The 26,334-nt window shown below is 43.1% G+C and overlaps 1 protein-coding gene across 1 annotated transcript in view; it reads right to left on the bottom strand.

Annotated features, from left to right (window-relative positions):
- Kpna3 (karyopherin subunit alpha 3) overlaps positions 1–23,360 on the bottom strand; it is an 82,977-nt gene extending 59,617 nt beyond the window's left edge. The window contains exon 1 of the mRNA XM_045154655.1: positions 23,218–23,360. Coding sequence (XP_045010590.1) covers positions 23,218–23,286 — 69 coding nt within the window. The 5' untranslated portion in view covers positions 23,287–23,360. The remainder of the gene's footprint in view (positions 1–23,217) is intronic.
- Between the last annotated feature and the right edge of the window lie 2,974 nt (positions 23,361–26,334).

Here is a 26,334-nt window from a genome sequence, read left to right as displayed (position 1 = left end):
TTCCTATTCTTCATCTACTGTCTTCTTTCTTTTCTTTTTTCTTTTCTTTCTCTCTCTGTTTGCTAGCCCGGGGTTAACCTGGAATTCACTATGGAGTCTCAAGGTGGCCTCAAACACACAGGTGATCCTCCTATCTCTGGGCATGACTTTAGTGCACTTTAATGCCTAGCTTTTGCATCTACTATTTTCTTAAAGAGTGCACCAGTGTCTCTCTTAATGCCCTCTGTAAACCTCAAAGATATTCAAAAAAGAACTTGCTTTCTAAGAACTCTTTGCAAGCTCAGTGACAGGAAATGCAAGGTAAGTCTACATTGTTTCAAACACAGAAATGTTCAGTTACTGTTCCACTTAGTCCACCATTACAATGCTCTTATATCTGATAAGAAAACTTTTCTTTTTTCTTGAGGCAGAGTCTCACTCTAGCCCAGCAGACTTTGTAGCACCAGGCCGGCCTCAAATTTAAGAGATCCTACCTCAGCCTCTTGAGTGCTAGGATTATAAGTGTGATCTACCACACCCAGTTTACATTTATCATTTTTCTGATGTTGTACAGCATCTATTATGCATTTATTTATTTATTTGAGAGAGACAAAGAGTGACAGAGGAAGAGGCATATAGAGAGAATGAGTGCACCAGGGCCTCCAGCCATTGCAAATGAACTCCAGACGCATGTGCTGCCTTGTTCATTTGGCTTACATGGGTCCTGGGGAATCTAACCAGGGTCCTTGGGCTTCATGGGCAAGCACCTTAACCACTAAGCCATCTCTCCAGCCCCTCATTTTCATTTTGAAAAATGAAAGATCACTATCCAAAAAAATATAGGAGTATTTCCACAAAGTCAACTCCTGCTATAACTTCTTTACCATTTTTGGAAGCTATTTTCTTAGGGGGTGTGGAATTTTTAGGACAGCCTTGCTATGTAGCCCAGGGTAGCCTCAAATTCATGATCCTATTGCCTCATTCTTCTAAGTGATGGAATTACAGGGGTGCACTGCCACTACTCGATGGAAGTTAAAATTTAACTACATGCTATCATTAGCCTGTTTTGAAGGTGATAAGATCATTCCTTTATAAATTGCTTATATCATAAACCTACAACTTCAAGTAACTTGATCAGCAAGACTCATAAAAGTATGTGTGTGTATGTATATATAGTAACTTGCTAGGCATGGTGGGTCATGCCTCAGGAGGCAGAGGTGGTAGGATCACCACGAGTTCCAGGCCATTCTGAGACTACATAGTGAATTCTAGGTCAGCCTGGGTTAGAGGGAGACCCTATCTCAAAAATTAAAACAACAACAAAAAAGCATGTGGTAGAATAGCAAATATTTTTACCTTGAAATGTCATGTAAAAGTATATTTTTAGGACTGAGGCTATATACAGCAAGATGTACAAGGCCCTGAAACTGACCCCCCCACCCAAAGTACGTTTTCAGCTAGGTATGTAGTCATGTTTGGTTTGTTTTATGTGGGATACTAGCAATGTGAGTTACATATATTTTAAAAGAAAAAAAAAGTATGAAACAACTTATGTCTTACCTTTTAGGCATGCATGTTAAATACTGACATGTGTTGGTGGTATACACTTGTAATGCCAGTGCTTGGGTGGCTGAGACAGGAGGATCATAAAATTGGGGTGATTTCCTGCTGCATAGGGAGAAACTGTCTCAAACAAACAAAAAGTATGGACAGGTAAAACATAATATAACAGATGTTTTAAAATAATCCAGGGGAAAGTATGAGAGTAGGTAAGGACATAAGTAAAATTGTCCATAATCTATAATTGTTTTTAAGTAGTATGTGTAAATTCACTTTATTATATACTTTTCTTTTATATTTAGAAGTTTTTTAAAAATGAAAATGATTTCTGAGGGCTGGAGAGATGGCTTAGCGGTTAAGCGCTTGCCTGTGAAGCCTAAGGACCCCGGTTCGAGGCTAGTTCCCCAGGTCCCACGTTAGCCAGATGCACAAGGGGGCGCACGCGTCTGGAGTTCGTTTGTAGAGGCTGGAAGCCCTGGCGCGCCCATTCTGTCTCTCTCCCTCTATCTGTCTTTCTCTCTGTGTCTGTCGCTCTCAAATAAAATAAAATAAATAAATAAATAAAGAGAAAATGATTTCTGATTTTCTGAAACCAATAATCTGGCTACCAACCAGGTCACAACCCCTATGGGAGCAAGATAGCTTTTTACAAGCAGTTAGCTAAGAACAAAGCCCAAGGACAGAAGACGCCACTCCACCTGCCCTGGCAGAACTAGACCTGGGGGTCTGAGCCAGTCTCATCTAACATGACTGCAAGCAACACTCCCTCACAGGAAGTTGCTGCTTCTTCCTCAGCTCAGCACACTTTGGTAGGCTGACCATACCTGAGCCAACCTCTTGAGACCATGAACCAATAAAGTCTCTCCTTACACACGGGAGCCTAATAACAAGGCTCACCCTAATTGGAAGCCTTATAACGTGGGCAAGCTCTCTTTCTTCCTGTGACTTTAGCTGAACACAGTATGTAAGCCTGCCTTCCTTTACCCGCCTGGCTGGGAAAGTGGGAGCACTTCCTTTGGCTTCAAATTTTTCTGTTTGTCTTTTATGTGTGTTTTGCTTTGAGGTGCTTTCTCACTTGGTTACATATATTGGTTTTAATTTCACCTCTGAGTCTTTCACTATTTCTTAATCCTCTCTGCTCTTTTATTTGAAGGGGATATTTTGGGTCTTATGCTTTGTGCCTCCTCCAAAGCCCTTTTACCCAGAGATTTCTCTGTGGTGGAGCGTCTGTCTTACCTCTCCCTTTCTAGCCAGGGAAGGAGGAGAATTGTCCTCTGACTTAAATCTTACACCTAGCTCCTCTTGGATCTAATTCTCCCTAAAGTAAACCTCATAATTCAAAATTTCTCTGTAAATAAATTTAATAATTCATAATTTACCTTCTTGGAGTCTGTTTTCTCAATTCTTTGTTAAAATTGAAAAGAACTCAAAGGTTGGGGCTCACAGGCCTGGGGGACACCCCCATATCCCAAGTTGTTGCATCAAAAATCAAATGTGGGTCTGGAGAGATGGCTTAGCAATTAAGGTGCTTGACTGCAAAGCCAAAGGATTCAGTTATGATTCCCCAGCACCCACACAAGACAGATGCACAAGGGGGTGCATGTATCTGGAGTTCATTTACAGATGCTGGAGGCCCTGGCACCCCCATTCTTCTCCCCTTGCCTATTTTCTCTCATACTCTCAAATAAATAAATGAAAATTTAAAAAATTTAAAAATCAAATGTGGGGGCTGGAGAGATGGCTCAGCCATTAAGACACTTCACTGCAAAACCTAATGACCAAAGTTCAATTCCCCAGTACCCATGTAAAACCAAATGTACAAAGTGGCACATGTGTCTTGAGTTTGTTTGGAACAGCTGGAGGCACTGGCTTGCCCATTCTCTCTCTCTCCCTCTGCTTGCAAATAAATAAATGAAAAAAAAAAATTTAAATCAGAGCCTGGGTCAGGTGTGGTAGCGCATACCTTTAATCCCAGCACTCGGGAGACACGCATTGTGAGTTCAAGGCCAGCCTGAGACCACATAGTGATTTCCAGGTCAGCTTGGGCTAGAGTGAGACCACATTTCAAAAAAAAAAAAAAAAAAGAAAGAAAGAAAGAAAAGAAAATCCCCTAATGAGAGGTTTTTCATAATATGGCTCCTAACTATCCTGCCCATTTTTCTAATTAATTTAGCTCCCCTAAATATACCATGCTGCCTTTTTTTCTATGCACATTCAAAAATTACTAGCAAGGAAATACCTACACATTTTCTACTTTGTTTAATCACAATCCTCTTCAGAAGCCCAACTTTTATGATTCTTAAGTGCACAATGCATGTGGCACATACTTCCATTCCTGAATGTCTTTGAATTTATATCCATAGTAATCTACTCATTCCTAAAGCCAAAACCCTGAGACAGTGTAGGAGAATGGTTGTTAAGGGGATAGGTCTGTAACATTGAAAATCTGCGACTGAATGTCAGCTTTTGCCCCTTCTAGTTGTATGCTTTGAAGCAAATTACTTAACATGTTTTCTTAGTCTGTTTAACAGAAAACTGATTAGGATTAAGATTATTCTTACAAGCAGAGTGCTTTGCACACAGTTAAGTGCACAGGAATTACTATCATAATCTTCACTGTTTTATTCCTTACACTTAGCTCAGAATTTGAATAGTTAACTATCGAATGAAGTAAGTCAGCAAACTGGTTCAGCACACATTATTTTCAGCAGAATATGAGACATTTGTCTGCACATTTGAATTCCAGAACTCATTATCTTTATACTCAAACAGCTTCACTTGGAGTGACTGACTTAAGGTATGCCTGCTTTCCTGGTTTGAACACTCAGTTCTGTGCCCTGGGAATTCCACCAATGCCAGAAAAACCAAGACAGCTAATGACCTAGTAGTTAGGCTGTAAACACCACAAAAGGACTTGACTTAATTTGAGAGAAATAAGGAGTTGGTAGCAGCAGAATACTCTCGAAGGATACAGAGCAATTTACAGAAATCAAGAAGCAGAAGAATCGGACCTATGGAGACACAGGAAAACAATTATTGGATCTTTCCCTCATTTCTTTCATTCATTCATTCTTTTTTTTTTTTTTTTAATGAGAGAAAGAGACAGAACTGGCACACCAGGGCCTCTAGCCACTGCAATCAAACTGTAGATGCTTGTGCAACCTTGTGTGCTTGCATCACCTTGTGTGTCTGGCTTATGTGGGATCTGGGGAGTTGAACATGGGTCCTTAGGCTTCACAGGCAAGTGCCTTAATAAGCACTAAGCCATTTTGCAAGCCTGGATCTTTCTTTCATAATGCTTCCATGGAGATGAATTCATTAGATCACAACATTAGTTCACATTTAAATGCCAGGACTGAATTTGGTCGAATTTGTCATTGCTAGAAAAGGGTAAGGCACTTTAACCAATAGAGGCAGTGGGACTTAAGATTTAAAATGATACCAAGTACTGGCACAAAAACAGACATGTAGATCAGTGGAACAGAATAGAGGACCCAGATGTAAGCCCAAGTAGCTATAGCCACCTGATATTCGATAAAAATGCCAAAAATACTCATTGGAGAAGAGACAGCCTCTTCAGCAAATGGTGTTTTGAAAACTGGATATATATCTGCAGAAGGATGAAAATAGATTCTTCTCTCTCGCCATGCACAAGAATTAAGTCCAAATGAATTAAAGACCTTAACATCAGACCGGAAACTCTGAAACTGCTAGAGGAAAAAGTAGGGGAAACCCTTCAACATATTGGTCTTGGCAAAGACTTTCTGAATACAACCCCAATTGCTAAGGCAATAAAACCACAGATTAATCACTGGGACCTCATGAAATTACAAAGATTTTGCACTGCAAAGGACATAGTGAAAAAAGCAAAGAGGCAACCTACAGAATGGGAAAAAAATCTTCGCCAGCTATATATCTGATAGAGGATTAATATCTAGGATATACAAAGAACTCAAAAAGTTAAATAATAAGGAACCAAACAAGCCACTCAAAAAATGGGCTATGGAGCTAAATAGAGAGTTCTCAAAGGAAGAAATACGAATGGCATATAAGCATCTAAAACAATGTTCTACGTCACTAGTCATCAGGGAAATGCAGATTAAAACTACATTGAGATTCCATCTCACTCCTGTCAGACTGGCCACCATCATGAAAACAAATGATCATAAATGTTGGTGGGGATGTGGAAAAAAAGGAACCCTTCTACACTGCTGGTGGGAATGCAATCTGGTCCAGCCATTGTGGAAAACAGTGTGGAGGTTCCTAAAACAGCTAAAGATTGATCTACTATATGACCCAGCTATAGCACTCCTAGGCATATATCCAAAGGACTCATCTCATTTCCTTAGAAGTACGTGCTCAACCATGTTTATTGCTGCTCAATTTATAATAGCTGGGAAATGGAACCAGCCTAGATGTCCCTCAACTGATGAGTGGATAATGAAAATGTGGCACATTTTTACAATGGAGTTCTACTCAGCGGTAAAGAAAAATGAAGTTATAAAATTTGCAGAAAAATGGATGGACCTGGAAAGGATTATACTAAGTGAGGTAACCCAGGCCCAGAAAGCCAAGCGCCACATGTTCTCTCTCATATGTGGATCCTAGCTACAGATGATTGGGCTTCTCGTGAGAATGAAAATACTTAGTAGCAGAGGCCAGTAAGTTAAAAAGGAGACATAAAGGGTAGAGAAAGGAAGAGAGGAGGATACTTAATAGGTTGATATTGTATATATGTAATTACAATGACTGTAATGGAGAGGTAATATGATGGAGAATGGAATTTCAAATGGGAAAGTGTGGGGGTGGGGAGGGAGGGAATTACCATGGGATATGTTTTATAATCATGGAAAATGTTAGTAAAAAATAAAAAATAAAATAAAATAAAATGATACCAAGAAGCTGGGCATGGTGGTGCACGCCTGTAATCCCAGCACTTGGGAGGCAGAGGTAGGAGGACCGCTGTTAGTTTGAAGCCACCCTGAGACTACATAGTGAATTCCAGGTCAGCCTGGTCTAGAGCAAAACCCTACCTCAAAAAAAAAAAAAAACAAAAAAATACCACCAAGGGCTAGAGAGATGGTTCAGTGGTTAAGCACTTGCCTGCAAAGCCTAATGACCAGTTTGATTCCCTAGTACCCATGTAATGCCAGATGCACACAGTAGCATATGCATCTGGAGTCGGTAGTGGCAAGAGACTGACACATCGATTCTCAGTCTCCCCCTCTCTCTCTCCCACCTCAGCCAATAAAAATATTTTTTAGGAGCTAGGCATGATGGTGCACACCTTTAATACCAAACACTTGGGAGGCAGAGGTAGGAGTATCACCGAGAGTTCGAGGCCACCCTGAGACTCTATAGTGAATTCCAGGTCAACCTGGGCTACAATGAGACCCTACCTCGAAAAACTTTTTTTTTTTTTTTTTTTTTTTTTTTTTTTTTTGTTAAGGGGTGAGGACATGGCTTAGCACTTAAAGCATCTGCCTGTGAAACCTAGGTTCAATTTACCAGTACCCACATAAGCCAGATGAACATGGTGATGCATGGGTCTGGAGTTCATTTGCAGTGGGTAGAGGCCCTGGTGTGCCCATTCTCTCTCCCTCCAATAAATAAATAAATACAAAGTATTTTTTATAGATCCCACAAAAGCTGGGTATGGTAGCATGAGCCTATAATTCCAGAACCTGGGAGTCAGAAGCAGGAGGTTCAGGAATTCAAGGCTAGCAGCAGCTATGAGAGACCCTGTCTCAAAAAACAAACCTCTTTTTGGCTTTTCACCTTTCCTGAACTTCCAGGTTCCTCCTGCTCTGTTAAACACCCCTCATCTCAGCCCTTCTGTGCTGAGATGAGAGACCTCTACTCCCATGTGTGCTCTTTACCCCCTCCTGTCTTATACATAGCAGGAACTCTCTGTACTTTTCTTCTCTTAATCTAATAAAGTCTCTTTTTTAAGCCTTTAAAAGTAAATCTAGTAACGGAAGTTGTACAGTCTGGTAGCTTCAAGTATAGAAAAGTTAGACCAACAAAGAAATATCAAAGCTCATTATTCATCATTTATAAAAACCTGGATTTACTGATTAGGAAATTAACTTTTTTACTATTTTCATTTGCAAGAAGAGAAACAAACAGAGAGAGAAAAAAATGCAAGTGCCAAGGCCTCTATACACTATAAAATAAACTTCAGACGCATGAGCCACACTTTGAGCATCTGCCTTTACATGGATACTGGGGAACTGAACCCAGGTTTTAGACTTTGCAGGCAAACACCTTAACTGCTGAACCATCTCTCCAGCCCTTAACTATTTTTAAATTAGTATGCCCTTCTTTAGTTATCAAGAAGTCTATGCTACTTGACACAATGACTTGATAAGATCTTAAGCTGCATTCTTTTTGAATATATGACTGTAAGAACATTTTCATTTAGTTTCTCTCTTGTCCCATGAACACAGGGAGGTCTAACTAGAGTATGTGAGATACATGGAGGTGGGGCAGACATGTAAATCAGCAACTCAAGAGTAAAATTCCATACCCCTACAACGGTTTCCGAATCACACCTAACTGATGGCATTTGGTGACACACACTGACTTGATTGCTTATTTCCCTTTATGATAGCCATAAACTGAATAAACCAAGACTCCACAGTATTTCTGTCTGTCTTGGTTGCATCTGTGTTCAACTCTGCAGATTCATTCCATCAAGATCAGTCTTTTTTATGTTTTCAACAAGATGAATTCTGAGGCTCCAAAGGCTAAGGAATAGCCACTTCTTAAGGCTTTTATCTCCTCTTCAGGGAATTCTAATTCACCTAAGAATTCAAAAGCAAAATTTATCATTTCTGCTGGTAACCAATAATGCCATATATAAAAACTCAGTTTTGCACTTAAAATTATTCAGTGAAGCTGGGCGTGGTGGTGCATGCCTTTAATCCCAGCATTTGGGAAGCATAGGTAGGAGGACCACTGTGTGTTCAAGGACACCCTGAGGGTATATAGTGAACTCCAGATCAGCCTGGGTTAGTGTTAGACACTACCTTGGGTGGGTGGGGGGGGGGCAGCGAAATGAAACTAAATTCTTTTCTGAGTTTTAAGTATTACAAAATGTTACAATGTTTCTTAATGGAGTTAAAGACTACAACAGTATACTGAATACAAAACAGGAGGGGAAATCCTGCCAAGAAATATCCAATGAGACAAAAGTAGCTCTCAAAGGCCAAATCAGAATGCTGTCACTAAAAGGGAGAATAGATCAGGCATGGAGGCACAAAATATTAATCCTAGTACTAGGGAGGCAGAGGTAGAAGGATCATTGTGAGTTCCAGGTCAGCCTGGGCTAGAGTGAGACCCTACCTTTAAAAAGCAAAATAAATAACTGGGAGAATATAGATAATCACTGTAACAACTGTTGTTGGCACATGCCAGACCTCTAACATTCTCAGACACTGTTGTTGTAATTAATGCAGTCTTTCTGACAGCAAAATCATCCTTCAAGGGCTACCTCAAGTATAACCTTTGTGTAACCTTACTCAGTTTCCCTTTCTCTACATTCCCCCAGTACTTTGCAAACTATGAACTGGTATTAGAGAACTTATACTACATACTAAGCATGTTTAGGGGGCTAGGGAGATGCCTTGATGTTAATTAAAGGCCCTTGCTTCAAAGCCTAACGACCTGGGTTCCATTCCCCAGTACCCATGTAAAGCCAAATGCACAAAGAGGCACATGTGTCTATGTGTGTGTGTGTCCCTGTGGGAAGGCAAAAGACATTAGAATCCCTGGGGCACACTGGCCAGCCAGTCTAGTCTAATTAGTGGGCTCCAGGCCAATGAAAGAACTTTGCCTCAAAAAAGGTCAAGGACAGGCATGGTGGTGTATGCCTTTAATCCAAGCACTTAGAAGGCAGAGGCAGGAGGATCACCCTGAGACTACATAGTGAATTCCAGGTCAGACTGGGCTAGAGTGAGCCCTTCCTCGAAAAATCAAAAAAGAAAGGGAGGATATGATGGAGGATAGAACTTCAAAGGGGAAAGTGTTGGGGGGGGGGGAATTACCATGGGATATTTTTTATAATCATGGAAAATGCTAATAAAAATTAAAAAAAAAAAGAAAGGGAGGGAAGGAAGGAGGGAAAGAGGGAAAGGAGGAGGGAAGGGAGAGAAAGGAGGAGGGGAGAGAGGGAAAGAAGGAGGGGAGGAGAAGGGAAAGGGAATGGGAAAGGGGAGAAGGAGGATGGGGGAGGAGGGAACTGGGAAGAGAAGGAAAGGAAAAGATAAGCAGGGGGGGGGGCTGAAGAGATGGCTCAGAGCTTGCCTGCAAAGCCTAAGGACTGAGGTTTCAATTCCTCAGTAACCATGTAAGGCAGATGCACAAGGTGGCATATGCATCTGGAGTTTGTTTGCAATGGCCCTACCTCAAAAAAACAAAATCAAACAAACAAAAAAAAGGGGGAGGGCTGGAAAGATGGCTTAGCAGTTAAGGAGCTTGCCTGTGAAGCCTAAGGAACCAGGTTTGATTCTCCAGGTCCCATGTAAGCCAGATGCACATGATGGAGCATGTGTGTGGAGTTTGTTTGCAGTGGCTAGAGGCCCTGGCATGCCCATTCACTCCTCTCCCTCTCTTTGTCTCTTATAAAAGAATTTTTAAAAAGAGTTTGATTGGGGCTGGAGAGATGGCTTAGCGGTTAAGCGCTTGCCTGTGAAGCCTAAGGACCCCAGTTCGAGGCTCGGTTCCCCAGGTCCCACGTTAGCCAGATGCACAAGGGGGCGCACGCGTCTGGAGTTCCTTTGCAGAGGCTGGAAGCCCTGGCGCGCCCATTCTCTCTCTCTCCCTCTATCTGTCTTTCTCTCTGTGTCTGTCGCTCTCAAATAAATAAATAAAAAATTAAAAAAAAAAAAGAGTTTTATTGATGGGGAAGAGGATATGATGGAGAAAGGAGTTTCAAAGGGGAAAGTGGGGGGAGGGAGGGCATTACCATGGGTTATTTTTTATAATCATGGAAGTTGTTAATAAAAAGATTTGAAAAAAAAAAAACTACAAAAAGAGTTTGAGCCAGGCATGGTGGCACATGCCTTTAGTACCAGCACTGGAGGGGCAGAAGTAGGAAGATTGGTATGAGTTCAAGGCTACCTGACACTACATAGTGAATTTCAGGTCAGCCTGTGCTTGAGTGAGACCCTACCCCAAAAAACAAAAATAAATAAATAAAAATAAAGAGTTTGGAGCTGGGTATGGTGGGACACGCCTTTAGTCCCAGCACTTGGGGGGCAAAGATAAGAGGACTGCTGTGAGTTCAAGACCACCCTGAGACTACAGAGTGAATTCCAGGTCAACCTGGGCTACAGCTTAACTCTACATCAAAAAACCAAAAAACCAAGAGTTTGGAAGTATTTCTTCCATTCCGATTTTAGGACTTGAGAGATGGCTAAGCAGTTAAGGCGTTTGCCTATAAAGCCTAACAACCCAGGTTCAATCTTCCAGTACCCACATAAAGCCAGATGTATAAATTGACACATGTGTCTGGAGTTCATTTGCAATGGCTAAAGGCCCTGGCATGCTCATTCTCTCCTTTAATTACAAATAAATAAAACATTTTTTAAAAGGTCAGCAGCATCTGAACATATGCATTCAAACACACACACATGCACACGCACACATGCATGAAAATTAAATAAAACAAAGTTCTTTTTTTTAAAGGAGGGTAAGGTAGTTTGATTAGATGCCTCCAACATCCACCCCCCCCCCCAAAAACAGATTCAGGAGTTTATTAAAACTTCTTGGATTTTCAGCCACCTGGCTGCAGGAGGTGTCACTGGGCAGATCTTAGGGTTCAACTCTAAAGTGTGGTGGTGGATTTGGAATTGCAATCTAAAGATATGCAAAGTGTCTGGTTTAGAAGTTCATCTCAGCAACCTGTAAGATGTCTACTATAGATATTTGTACCAGGAGTGAGGTGAGATGAATCTCACCATATGGATTTTGGTCTTTTGGAACTTAAAAAAAAATTTTTTTTATTTTTATTTATTTGAGAGAGGCAGAGAAAGAGACGGGGGGCGGGGGGGAATGAATGTACACATCAGGGCTTCCAACCATGCAAACAAATTATAGATGCATGTACCACCTTGTGCATCTGGCTTACATGGGTAATAGGGAATTGAGCCTCAAACTGGGGTCCTTAGGCTTTACAGACAAGTGCTACACTGCTAAGCCATCTCTCTCTTTTTTTTTTTTTTTTTTTGAAGTTTTGTTTTGGAGGAAAAGGTATAGAGTTGGTACTTATAACTGAAGTAGCAATTCTGATGAGAGTTTGAAAATGTCAAGTGCAGAGAGAATTATATTTGGAGGCTCCAAAGGAAGGACTGCAGAGGACTTTGTTGGAATTGGGCTACTGGCATAAGGGCTGGCTGTGTTCTGCTGCCTAGGCCCAGATAGTTTGATCAAGGTTAATTTGTAATAGACAAATATATTAAACTAAGAGATTTAAGATTTTAAGTTGGAAAACCTCAAGCACTGAGACTAGTTTTAGGTTACTGAAGCTGCTACTGTCAAACACAATAGCAGTCTTAAGGAAGATGGCCCAATTGCTTTACATTAAAACAATGGAGAGGATGCCTGAGGAAAGACTATGATAGAAAGGCAACATCTTTTGGAAAGAGTTAACTGGAGAAGGAACCTGCTCTTTAAGGTCATGATTTATTTCCTACCTGAATTAAGAATATGGCTGTGTCCTGAACACCTGGTATTGGTTTCAGAAGTATGAAAACTGTGTGTAGTGGTCATGAAGGACATATGGTTCCAAGAGCCACTGCTGAGATGCAGCATATAGGCAGCATGTGATGACCCTAATGAATAGGCTAGAATAGCCTTTGGAAGATAGACCATGGTTTGCAGAGAGACCCAAAGATGTTTTGAGTATACCAGAACTGTTCAAGGACTATGATGGAGGCTGTTGGCTGGGGATGGAAGTTTTCCCTGGCTACTCAGCCCAGCTGGAGGGACACTGCAGAAGTTTGAATTTTAACTGGGCGTAGTGGCACACACCTTTAATCCCAGCACTCAAGAGGCAGAGGCAGGAGGATTGCCATGAGTTCAAGGCCACCCTGAGATTACAAAGTGAATTCCAGGTGAGCCTGGGCTAGCAGTGAGACCCTACCTCGAAAAACCAAGAGGAAAAAAAAAAAGTCTGAGGTTTGCTTGATGGTTGTTGAGTTTGCATTGTTCTAATCTCTCCTTTCTATGCCTTATAGGAGTTGAAAATGTTTATGCTGTTATATGTTGAAAGTATATAACTTGTTTGATTCTACAGGACTCACAGCTAAGAGATAACCTGAAATCTCAGATGAGACCTAGGACTTTGGAACTATCTTAAGTTGGTAAAGACCATGTTGGGACCTTTGTAATTAGACTGAGTACAATTTACAATGTGAGATGGTTTTGAATATATTGAAGGCCAGTGGTATAATGTGGTAGTTTAAATAGATGTCCCCCAATAGATTCAGGAGTTTATTAAAACTTCTTGGATTTCTAGCCATCTGGCTGTCATTGGGCAGATCTTAGGGACCAGCCTGAAGGTGTAGTGGTAGATTTGGAATTCCAGTCTAAAGATATGCAAAGTGCCTCGTTTGGAAGTTCATCTCAGTAACCTGGAAGCTGTATACTACAGAAGGTAAGATAGGGGCCACTATAGGTAAACATGCTGACAATAACAAAAATAAAATCGAAAAAATCATGGAAAGGACACCCAAAAGGATAAAGAACAAAAATACTATTGGTAAGAACTTAACAGCATCACTTACAAGAAGGAAATCCTAGGCTAGTGATGGCTTAGCAGTTAAAGGCACTTGCATGCAAAGTCTGATGACTGGGGTTTGATTCCCCAGACCCCATGTAAAGGCAGATGCACAGTCTGTACATCTAGAGTTCATTTGCAGTGGCAGGAGGCACTGATGCACCCATTCTCATTCTTGCTCGCTCTCTGTTTGCAAATAATTAAGAAAGGAAATCCAGCCAGGTGTGGTGATGCATGCCTTTAATCCCAGCACTCAGGAGGCAGAGGTAGGGGGACCCCATGAGTTCAAGGACACCCTGAGACTACACACAGAATTCCAGGTCAGCCTGGACTACAGTGAGACTCTACCTCAAAATAAATAAATAAACAGGAAATCCTGATATGCATATGTATAATGGACATGCTCACAGGCAAACATGCTAACAAAATAAAAACTCAACTTAGGAGTAGTATCAGTACAGAATGAGAGTATCATTGACTCTGAAATGAGCTATCTAGAAATAACCTTGTAACTAACTCCTTTGGTGGATACCAGAAGTTCATATATTGCTTTTCTTTCTCTTCAAATATCATCCACTATGTTGTATCTCACCTAAATAACTTCAATTCATTTCAGTAAACCAGGTTTCATATTTATAACATTAAACTATTCTTTATCATCTCAGCCCTTTGATCAATAAAAATGCTAAGCCCAGGGTGCTGGAGAAACAGCTCAGCAATTAAAGGCACTTGTTTGCAAAGTTTGACAGTCTGGGTTAGATTTCCCAATACCCATGTAAAGTATGATGCACAAAGTAGCATATGCATCTGGAGTTGGAGGCCAGCCTGAGTCTACAGAATGAATTTCAGGTCAGGCTGGTCTAGAGCAAGACCCTACCACGAAAAAAAAAAAAAAAAAAAGGAAAAAAAATGCTAGCTAAACCTAACGTGATGGTGTACACCTGTAATGGCAACTTTCAGGATGTAGAGGCAGAAGGATCTGGAGTTTAAGGGCAGTTCAGGCCAGTCTCAGCTTAAAATTAGGTGGTCAATTTGGGCTACATGAGATCCTGTCTCAAAATATGAAAGGCAAAAACCAGACATGGTAGCTCATGCCTATAATTACAGCACTACAGAAGCTGAGGCAGGAAAATTGCTGTGAGTTTGAGGTCAGCCTGGGCTACCTAGTATAAGACCCTGTTTCAAACACAAAACAAACAGGGCGGGAGGTATGGCTTAGCGGTTAAGGTGTCTGCCTGCAAAGCAAAAGGACCCAGGTCTAATTCCCCAGGACCCATGTTAGCCAGATGCACAAAGGAGCACAGTGCATGCTTCTGGAGTTTGTTTGCAGGGGCTGGAGGCCCTGGTGTGTCCATTCACTCTATTTCTCTTTGCTTGCAAATAAAAATATTAAAAACAGGCTGGGCATGGTGGCGCACACCTTTAATCCCAGCACTTGGTTGGCTGAGGTAGAAGGATCGCCATGAGTTCGAGGCCACCCTGAGACTACGTAGTGAATTCCAGGTCAGCCTGAGCTAGACTGAGACCCTACCTTGAAAAACCAAAAAAGAAAGAAAGAAAAGAAAAGAAAAAAGGTAAAGAAAGTGAAGCCAGGCTTATTTATTTATTTATTTGGTTTATTTCCAGGTAGGGTTTCACTCTAGCCCAGGCTGACCTGGAATTCACTAGGTAGTCTCAGGGTGGCCTTGAATTCACAGCAATCCTACCTCTGCCTCCCGAGTGCTGGGATTAAAGACATGTGCCACCACACCTGGCTTGATTCATGCTTTTTAATTCCAGTACTCAAATATTGTTAGTTCAAGGCCAGCCTGGGCTACAGTGTGAGTTTCAGGTCTGCCTGGGTTAAACTGAGACTCTGCCTCAAAAAAACACTAAAAGAAAAAAGAAAGTGGAGAGCGATTAAGCAAGACACCCAATATCAACCTCTGTCCTCTACACACATGTGCCAGCACAAACATGCATACATACCCTACGCACAGACACACAAAAAAGTTAAAAACAAAAATGATAAGATGCATGGATAAATTATGGGAAGGCAACAGTCTAAATAGGAAGCCAGATATCATTGATGGAAGAATTAATAAATAAAATATGGTATATCCTTACAATGGAATGTTTAAGAAAGGAAATTTCAATACACGTTGCAACATGGATGACCTTAAAAACATGCAATGAAAATAAGCCAGTTCAAAAAGCTTGTGCCTTAATCCCTAAACACTAAGTATGTACTAATACCTTACTTAAAAAAAAAAAAAAAAAGGCTGAAAAGGACCCCCATTCAAGTCTCCAGGACCCACATAAGCAGGATGCACAATGGGGCACAGGTATCTAGTGTTCGTTTGCAGTGGCTGGAGGCCCCCTGCATGCCCATTCTCTCTCTCTCTCTTTCTCAAATAAATAAAATACACTAAAAATTTAAAAAAGGCTGTGATGGGTAATGTTTGATTGTTTGAGATTTTCTGTTTTTAAAAATGTAGCACTTGACTTTTTGCCAAGGAAAATAAATATTATTCCAGTGCAAAAAAAAAAAATTAAAAAAAGGATAAGCAGGGTGTAGTATAGCATGCCTTTAATCCCAGCACTCGGGAGGCAGAGGTAGGATGATTTCTGTGAGTTCGAGGCCACCCAGAGACTACATAGTGAATTCCAAATCAGCATGAGCTAGAGTGAGACCCTACCTTGAAAAAACAAAAAATAAATAAACAAATAAATAAAAGCTTGGGCTTGATTTGGGAAGCAGCAGGAAGACACAGGAATAAAAGTTTTGGTTCAAAAATGTATTTCAAGAAACTTACTGGTACCTAGTAAGGATGTATTCATTCATTTATTTTAGTACTTGCTTTGTTCCAGCCCCTGTATTAAGTAGTAAACAATGACAATCTAGTTTTGTACCTTTAAAACCTCATAACCTAGTAAGACAAATAGACAAAATGTAATTAAAATACACTGCCATTACTACAATGAGAAAAGTATGTCTGAGTTATTTCAGTGGCAAAGAAAGGCATCCTATTTAGGGTATTTATAAAAGGGTTAAGAATTATCTGGCCAACAAGAGGCAAGGAAGGATATTTCAATCAGCAACATAGCTTTGAGGATAAATAGAAATAGCCTTGGCAAAGAGGGGAGGGTGAGATTCCAGATTATGTATAAGCATATAAGTAGTTAGGTATTATAGAGCTTAAAGGGACACAAGTGGGGAAGGAAGGTTGAATGTGGAGAAATAAATATCCAGCTTGCTGAAAAATCCTAATAAAGGACTCTACTTGGGTGGCCATTTTTAAACTGGCACGTAATGGGCAATGATGGGGGCAGATGAGAGGCAGAGTTAAAATCCAGAGAGCACAAAGATTCAAGCTACATGACTGGCATCTGACTGACTGTAGAAGAAATGACTGAGGAAGAAATCCAAGAATGGTCTCAGGTTTCAAATTTAGGTCACAGTTAAAGCAATGATGCCATAAACAGAAAAAAGAAACAACAAAGGTGGACGTGGCTTTACACTTGAACCCGAGAAGCTGCTGAGATGTTCGTGAGTAAATAACTTCCAGCAGATAATTAAAACAGATTTAATTCCCACCCTTGCCAGCCCCTCCTCACCCCCTAAGACGTTATAGCCAAAGGAGGTGCTGCTGTGAACAAGAAAATGTTCTGGAGGGACCCACAGGCAAACTCTTAGTGCATGCCTATATTCAATGGAAAGACACAGTTGGCAAACCCAACCAAGAGTAATCCAAGAGAGAAAGAGCTAGAGAGAGCATGTGCCCTGTCAGGGAATTCAAGAAAAATACAATTGTGTCTGCTTTATGACAGAAGTTTCATCAGGATGGCTAGTCATAATGACCTTTTAAGATAGCATTTGAGCCAAGTGTGGTGGCGCACACCTTTAATTCCAGGACTCAGTAGACAGAGGTAGAAGGATCACTGTGAGTTCAAGGCCACCCTGAGAAAACTTAGTGAATTCCAGCTAGCCTGAGCTAGAGTGAAACCCTACCTTGAAAAACCAAAAAAAAAAAAAAAAAAAAAAAAAAAAGACAGCATTTGAGCTTGGGGTAGCTCACGCCTATAATCCCAGAACTTGGGAGCCTGAGACAGGAAGATCAATCACCATGAGTTCAAGGCCAGCATGGTCTCCAGAGAAAGTTCAAGACAGAGTAAGCTCTCAAAAACCAATAGGAAGCTAACTAGGTATGTTGGTGCAGGCCTTTAATCCCAGCATGTGGGAGGCAGAGGCAGAGGCAGAGGCAGGAGAATTGCTGAGAGTTCAAGGCCAGCTTGAGACTACATAGTGAATTCCAGGTTAGCCTGTGCTACAGTGACACCCTAATTCCAAAAAAAAAAAAAAAAAAAAAGCCAGGCATGGTGGTACATGCCTTTAATCCCAGCACTTCAGAGGCAGAGGGTAACAGGAACACTGTGAGTTCGAGGCCACCCTGAGACTACTACTATACAGTGAACTCCAGGTCAGCCTGGGCTAGAGTGAGACCCTACCTCGAAATACCAAAAGAAAAAAAAAAGAATGAAAGCCGGGCGTGGTGGCGCACGCCTTTAATCCCAGAACTCGGGAGGCAGAGGTAGGAGGATTGCCGTGAGTTCGAGGCCACCCTGAGACTACATAGTGAATTCCAGGTCAGCCTGAGCCAGAGTGAAACCCTACCTCGAAAAACCAAAAAAAAAAAAAAAAAGAATGAGACTTTGTAAAAGAAAACAGAAAATCCAGTGATACATAGAATAAAAAAATGTTATTAAGCAAGGTTGTCAAGATTTACAAACTTTCATGCATGGGATTCTTAGGCTTCCCTCAGTGGAGGAAAACAAAGTGAACAAGAGTTCTGGCTTTATAGTCATTAGGTTCTGATATAAGCCCAGGATAACTTCAGGCTGTTAAGGAGTTGTAGGCCTCAAGTTTCCTCAATAGCAAATAGGGATAATAATAGTACTTACTTCATAGGATTATTGTCATGACTAAGTAATCCATATAAAGTATTTAATACTGATACACTGTAAACACTTGATAAATGTTAAGATTTTTTTAAATTATTGTTGCTAAGTTTTTTAAAGTCACATACAAGTTGGGCGTGGTGGCGCCTGCCTTTAAGCCCAGCACTCCGGAGGCAGAGGTAGGAGGATCACCGTGGGTTCTAGACCACCCTAAGACTACATAGTGAATTCCAGGTCAGCCTGGGCTAAAGCAAAACCCTACTTAAAAAAAAAAAAAAAAGTCACATCCTTGAGGTAATATGAGCAAGAAAGAGTTAACTTGCTGTTACTTCAATTTGTGGTTTTAAAGGATTCATTAAACAGAGTATTTCTGTTTTAGACATTTTTCTATACCTAAAAAAAAAAATTAAGAATAAGCTTAAGGAATCAGTGCTCTGATCAAACACATTCAGACCAAATAGTTCCCTTTTCACTGACTCTTTTTAGGTTCAGCTATGAAATCAATCCTATTCCCTTATCAAGTGTCCACTACCCCCTTCCCTGAGGTAGGGTCTCGCTCCAGCCCACACTGAGTTGGAATGCACTCTGTAGTCCCAGGGTAGCCTCCACCTCACAGTGAGCTTCCTACCTCGGCCTCGCAAGTGCTGGAACTAAAATGCGTGTGCCCAGGCTGTCCTGTAACTGGGTAGTAGTCCCAGGCTTACAGTGATCCTCCTACCTCTGCCTCCCAAAGTGCTTCTTTCTTTCTTTTTTTTTTTTCATTGTTCTTTTTTTGGTTTTTGAGGTAAGGTTTCACACTAGTCCAGGCTGACCTGGAATTTATTATGTAGTCACGATGGCCTCTAGCTCACAGCAATCCTACCTCTGCCTCCCGAGTGCTGGAATTAAAGGTGTGTGCCACTGTGCCGGGCATCACTCCCCTTTTCACCTGCAACTCAATTCACTAAGTCTTCATCTGCCCCTTTCAAACTTAGTATATATTTCCTGTAAAATTCACTGACATCAGAGTTCTGGAGAGATGGCTCAGCAGTGCTTGCTGCACAAGCATGAGACTACCTAAGTTTGATTCCCCAGCAACCATAAAAACAGCTGGCCATGGCCACACATGCTAGTCCTCTGGAGAACAAAAAGACCAGAAAACCACTTGTGCTCATTGGTCAGACTGGCTGACTGAAAATGCCAGCTTCACATTTAGTGAATCAAGGGAACGCACAGATGAGCAAGAGGAAGGACACGCCATGTACTCCTCTGACCTCTGCAGTGTGCACAGATATGCATATACTACACACAAATTCAAACTTCACTCCATCTCTCCAGAGACTTCTTAAAATTTGGGCTGGAAAGATGGCTTAGCAGTTAGGGAGCTTGCCTGCAAAGCCTGAAGACCCATTTTCTACTCTCCAGATCCTGCACACAAATTCTATCTCTCTTCTCTGTCTCATGCTCTCTTAAAAAAAAAGAAAGAAAATAAAGAAGAAAAACACAAAAAATACTTTAAAAAATCTTACTGTCACTTTGATTAAATGTGAAAAAATTTCACTTCTGCAAACCCCTTTTTACTCACAATACCATTGCATAATGTTCCTTTCTTTCTTTCTTTCTTTTTTTTTTTTTTTTTGATTTTTGAGGTAGGGTTTCGCTCTAGCCCAGGCTAAAACTAGAATTCACTATGTAGTCTCAGGGTGGCCTTGAACTCACGGAGATCCTCCTACTACTTCTGCCTCCCAGTGCTGGGATTAAAGGCATGCACATCTACCACACCCAGCCTTGTTCTTTTTTTAAAAAAGGTATTTTGGGCTGAGAAAATGGCTCAGAGGTTAAAGACATATCCTTGCAAAGCCTGCCAGCACAGGTTCAATTCCTCAGCACTCATTTGAATGCAAAAAGTGATGGAACCAGTGACGACAGAGCCATAGATCTCCTCCCAGGGCCCTGTAAGTCCTTCCTGAAGAGCTGCAACTAGGCAGTGGAGCAGGCTTCCAAAGCCTGCTACCCCCAGTTTGACACTCCAGTACCCACATAAATCCAGATGCACAAAGTAGCACATGCATCTGGAGTTCATTTGCAGTGGCAAGAGGCCTTGGTGTGCTCATTTTCTCTCTGTCTCAAATAAATAAAAATATTTTCAAAAGTGGCATTTTTATTCTTGTCCCTAGCATCAAGTCTATCAGCTGATTGCATAATTGATAATTAAGTTTTGTTCTTTTGTATGCACAAAGGAACCCCATCAAACTACACCTGGCTGTGCTGGAGCAGCCTGTTAATCACAACTACTTAGTTACAGAGCTCACTTGTAGTGTAATTCTAATGCACGTTTCTAATGGGTAAAACTAAATTTGACATGGTATTTTGTCTTAGTGACGTCTAAATCCACAATAAAGGTCCTAATGTAGATAGGACCCCAGGTTACCCTTAAGTCACGTTTCAAGCAATTCTCCTATCCTCTCTCCCTCAATCACAGCAGTCCTACTACAATTTCAAGACTCTTCAATTAGTGTCCCCCATGTCCAGAATGTTCTTTTCTTCCCAGTTAACTTTCTTTCCCTTTGTTTTTATGAGGCAGGGTCTTCTCAGGCTGCTCCTCAACATTACATAGTAAGAAAGACCTTGAACTCCTGGTCCTCCTGCCTCCATTGCCCACGAACTAGGAATACAGGCTTGCACCACCATGCCTAGCCTTTCCTTCAGTCTTCAAAGGTAGCTCACTCCCATTCATCTATTAGGAATCAAACAGGGCATCTCCACCGACTTGTCAGTTTAACATTGTTCGACACCCAACAGTAAATGAGTTAATATTCATACATGACTTGAGCAAATTACTTAAATGCTGAGATTCTGCACAAAAGTACTTTCCTCTTATAAAGTGAGGATACTGTCACACCTAACTCACAAATTAAATGAGATATAATGATGTTCTTCTCAGTATAGTGTCTGCCACAAAGAACTACCATATCTATAAATGTGTGCTATTTCATGTCTTAGTTGTCCTAATATACACTGACAAATGTGACCACTGGCTGAATCCAGGCTTTTCATGCATCCAGAAGTCACTGGCTGATTTTTCAGGTATCTGCCGTGTACCTACTATCCACAAGTGTTCTTTTGTTTTGTTTTTCGAGGTAGGGTCTCACTCTAGCTCAGACAGACCTGGAATTCACTATGTAGTCTCAAGGTAGCCTTGAACTTTCGGCGATCCTCCTACCTCTGCTTCCCAAGTGCTGGGATTAATGCCACCATGCCCAGCTCAAAACTAACTGGAAGACTGATGAGGTGCACACCTTTAATCCCGCACTCAGAAGACTGAGGTTGGAGGATCACCATGAGTTCAAGGACTGGGGCTACCAAGTGAGTTTCAGGTCAGCCAGGGCTACAGTGAGATCCTACCTCGAAAAATAAAAATAAATAAATGCTCCACAAAGGGGACCAATGGCTTTTCAATTCCCAAGTTTCACTTTAGGTCAGAAGTATTTCTCACAAACGAAACTGAAGCACGATCAGGACTGAGACAGATGACCTTTATCTGCCTCACTCAAATGGAAATTCCACAGATAGTCCCCTAGGTTTTTCTCATTTCATAGTTTTGTGGCTCTGAAAAATATCCCGGGTTTGTCTGCTCCACAAAACAGAACACTAAATAGTGTATTTATCTGATCATCTTCTCTCATTAAGATTGAATAACACAAACACTGGCCCCTTAACAAAAATTACAGAACTGCAAATCATGTGACCTGATATTAGAAAAGGAAGCTATGAACTTAAAACCATTCGCCCCCATTCAAATCCAGAGGTCAGAGTCCCAGTGAAGTTTGTGCATTACACTTCATTGCTTTTCGTGGCAGCAGAGACCTCTAGCGCAACCTCAATAAGCCGAGTTTGCAAATAGGAGCTGCTAATGTCACCTTAATGAGACAATGGCAACATGCTGAGTAGCAACGAACTGGGTGACCACAATGAATGTTTACAGTTTTGCAACCACTTGGAAAATCCACCAGCCTGGTACAAGAGGTATATACAAAGACACAGGGAACCTATGTAACATGATTTATTTCAGCAAAGCAAGTCAAAGAAATTATCCTATGCACACTCCCACTCCAAGAGGGGCTATTAAAAAATAAATAAATAAACAAACAAATAAAAAGATCCTAAGACCAGAGATCGGAGCAACCTCTTTTTCAAAAGCTTATTAGCACAATAGACGGTCAACTATTGTCTACCTTGAGCTCACTCCAAATGCCAGCGGCCAAGTAACAGGAGTGTGAGCTGGAACACCTTAGTAAGACTGGTCCAAAGGACAGCATCGGAATACAAGAAAATGGTCTTGGCGCATCCTACCCTCCCCCATCCACCAGCCTCAAACAAGTCAGTTACCCGGCTGGTCCCCACCCCCCTCTGCGGGCTGCCACCGCCCGGCTGGGCCCAACTCAAACTAGGTAGGCGCGGGGACAGGCAGAGCCGTGGTTCCATGTGCGGCAGCGCGGGAGGCGGCGAAAGGGGCTGCGCCGGGCGGGCAGGCGAGCGGAAGGCTGCACCGGGGCAGAGGACGCGATCGGCGATCGGTACAGGGCAATGCAAGCCCCGGCGGCCCGGAGAGGGGAGGGTGGGGGTGGGCAGCATCCTCGTCCGCCGGCGACGAGCCGGCCCGCGGACCCCGCCTCAGCTCCACCATCCCTGGGCGCTCTCGCTCTCTCTCTCCAGCACCAGGCCGCGCCCGCGTGACGGGGCCGAAAGCCCCGGCATTTCCCGGTCCCCGCGCGGGCAGCTGCAGCAGCCCGACCCTCGCGCGTCCTACGCTGCACTCCGCCCAGTCCCCGGGCCGCCGTGACCCGAGGCGGCCGCCAACTCCGTCAGACCGCCAAGCCGCCGAGAACCAGCCCCGGGCACCGGCCCCTCCCGCCCCCCTGTCTCCCCCGGTTCGGCTCGGCCGGCTGGCCGGGCCCAGACCGCGGAAATACACTCACTTCCACATCGCGGCCCTTGTTCTTGAAGCTCTTGATGCGGTGGTTCTCCAAGCCGGGGTTCTCGGCCATGGCTGAGCGCGGCTCCGGCGGCGGCTTTACTCCTGCGGCTGCGGCGGCGAGTGTCGGCGCGGGAGGGGGTGGGGGAGGCCGGGAGGGGAAGGGAAGGGTGGCGGGAGGGGAGAGCCGAGCACGTTCCGTGACGCCTCCGAGCGCGAGGTGGCAGCAGCGTCGGGGCGCGCGGGCGCGCAGGCGGGCGGGCTGACTGTCAGGCAGGGCCGGCCGGCCTGGGCGGGAACGGCGCTGTGGAGCTGGCGCACACGCGCGCGCACACGCACGGGCCAAGGCTGTGGACACCCAGCGGCGATCAGCGACCAGACGGGACGCTCGTCTGGGCTGATTCTCCGGGTGACCCCTGGCCTTTAATCCTCACTGGAGCCTGCACTCTGGGGGCCCGCTAATCATGTGCCAGAAATGGAGCCCGACCTAGCAGTTTTTACCGCCACCCCTCTGACGTGAAGCGACCGGAGGCAACTACAACTCCCAGCATGCCAGGCGCTGGCCGGAGTACGCCACGCCCTAGGAGGGCGAGGTGCATGTCGGGATCACGGTGCGCGCGCGCAGCGGCGGCCCCCTTCCCGGGCGCTGAGCGCGAAACCCCGCCTGTGGGCGGGGCGGAGGGAGGGACTTCTACGGGAGACGGCACTTTGCACCCTATGGAGAGGCAGGGGCGGGGCTCCCAAGACGCACCTTGCTCCCCGAAGCCTGGAAAAATAGAAAAAGAACGGCCACGTGTGCCTTGCTCTTTTCCCTGGTTCGGAGGGGTTCTCAAATAGCAGCCACCCTCGGGCGCTGTTCTCTTCCTCTGCTTCGATTTTATAAATAGCACACTTATTTCTACTCCGCATATACATAGGAGTGTGATATGCTTGTGTTACCTTACTTCCTGCACTGGAATTGAGCTCAGTGAGAACAGAAACTTACTTCTTCAGTTGGTTTTCTCATGCATCTGTCTCGTCAGAACATGCCTGGCACATCGCTAGTACCAATAAATTCTCATCGATCAAATTAGCATCACCCAATTTTTTTCATCATCCTCCCAGTCCCCTTTCTGCAGCCCTCGTTCTGGCAGTTCTTCCCGTGACCCCAACATTCAACTGTACAGTCACATATACAACCTAGCCTTCCGACAGCAGTCAGGCCCTGGGCTGCAGGCTCTCCAGTCTACCATGGAAGGAATGACGGAGGGAAATTTGGACAGGTAACATTAATAGCTTTGGGAGCTTTGATTATTTATGAGATAGTTCTGTTCCAAAATCTTTTGTATATAGAAGCTTGCATCAATGTTATACCACATATAATTAAATTGAACTAAGATCAAAGTTTGGTAAACGTATGCCATGAGGACTTCACTTAAGGAAGACAAACTTCAAAAGAAAGGGAGCTTTGGGCTGGAGAGGTGTTTTAGCAGTTAAGGCGCTTGCTTGCAAAGCCTAAGGACCCAGGTTCAACTCTCCAGAACCTACATGAGCCAGATGTACATGGTGGTGCATGTGTCTGGATTTCCTTTGCAGTGGCTGGAGGTCCTGGCATGCCCCTCCCTCTCTCTCTCTCTCTCTCTCTCTCTCTCTCTCTCTCTCTCTCTCTCTCTCCCCCTCTCTGTCATAAATAACTAAACATTTAAAAAGAAAGGGAACCTTAAAGAGCCTGAGGTCCAAGAGTTAGGAACTGATGGATCTTTGGTGGTCAGGCTATAGCACCCCCATGTATTTTGTGAATGGCAGGTTGGGGTCTGATAAACACAAGTCCATGGAAAGGCTTTAGACTATTGCCATATTGTACTGTAACCCATAGATGTCAGAAAACAAAAGGCTACATTCTTTTTTTCATCTATTTATTTATATATTTTTTGAGGCAAACGCAATAGACTGGCCTTTATTAATTTTTTTTTTAATGAGAGTGAGAGCAAGAGAGAAAATTGGCATACCAGGGCCTCCAGCCACTGTAATCAAACTCCAGACATTTGTGCCACCTTGTGCGCATGTGCAACCTCATACATGCCTCACCTTGTACATCTGGCTTACATGGGATATGGGGAGCAAACATGGGTCCTTAGGCTTCACAGGCAAGTGCCTTAGCCCCTAAACCATCTTTCTGGCTCTTCTATATTTCAACAAGGTAATTCACATACTTAAATGAACTAACATGATCCTGTCATTTCAGAAATCAGGCCTTTGGTGTGTTACCCTTGGTCCTAATCTGGCACACTCACTTGAAGGAAACAACAATTTACTGTGATTTAGAATAAATACATTGGAGCATCTCTGGTTCTCCAGAAGATAGAACTTTTGTATTTACCATTCTCACTCTCGCTCTCTGACTAGCAGAGAAATTACCAGACTGTTGCTCAATTTCCTTTATAATTTGGCAGGATATTCATTTGTGAGGGTGCTGTATCCCTTCCTGCCACCTCTCTTCACTCTCCCTGCCATCCCCAAATGGATACGTTGTTCATCACACACTTTGGACGTAGATAGTGAGTGCTTTTTTTTTCAAGGTAGGGTCTCACTCTAGCCCAGGCTGACCTGGAATTCACTCTGTATTCTCAGGGTGGCCTCGAACTCATGGCGATCCTCCTACCTCTGCCTCCCAAGTGCTAGGATTAAAGGCGTGCATCATTATGCCCAGATTACCTGATTTCTTGAACCTGCTTCAGAATGCCCATCTTGCCAGCAGCCCCAGACCTCTGCTTGGTATTTAATCTTCATTTTCAATTTCACTGGATTTAAAATCGCCTAGATTATTTGTGAGGCACAACTCTGGGTGTGTCGGTGAGGCTGTTTATAGAGAGAATTAGGGTAAGGGAAGGAAATCCACCCTAGTCAGGCATGGTGACATACATACCTTTTTTTTGTTGTTGTTGTTGTTTATTTATTTTTTGAGAGCGACAGGGAGAGAAAGAGTGAGAGAGAGAGAGAACGGGCGCCAGGGCCTCCAGCCACTGCAAACGAACTCCAGACACCTGCGCCCCCTTGTGCATCTGGCTAACATGGGTCCTGGGGAATCAAGCCTCAAACCGGGGTCCTTAGGCTTCACAGGCAAGCACTTAACCACTAAGCC

This window comes from Jaculus jaculus, chromosome 7 (assembly GCF_020740685.1).
Source record: "Jaculus jaculus isolate mJacJac1 chromosome 7, mJacJac1.mat.Y.cur, whole genome shotgun sequence".
In the NCBI taxonomy this organism is placed as follows: domain Eukaryota; kingdom Metazoa; phylum Chordata; class Mammalia; order Rodentia; family Dipodidae; genus Jaculus; species Jaculus jaculus.
The sequence above is the reverse complement of the archived record's forward strand: the minus strand, read 5'-3'. Positions and strand labels throughout refer to the sequence as shown.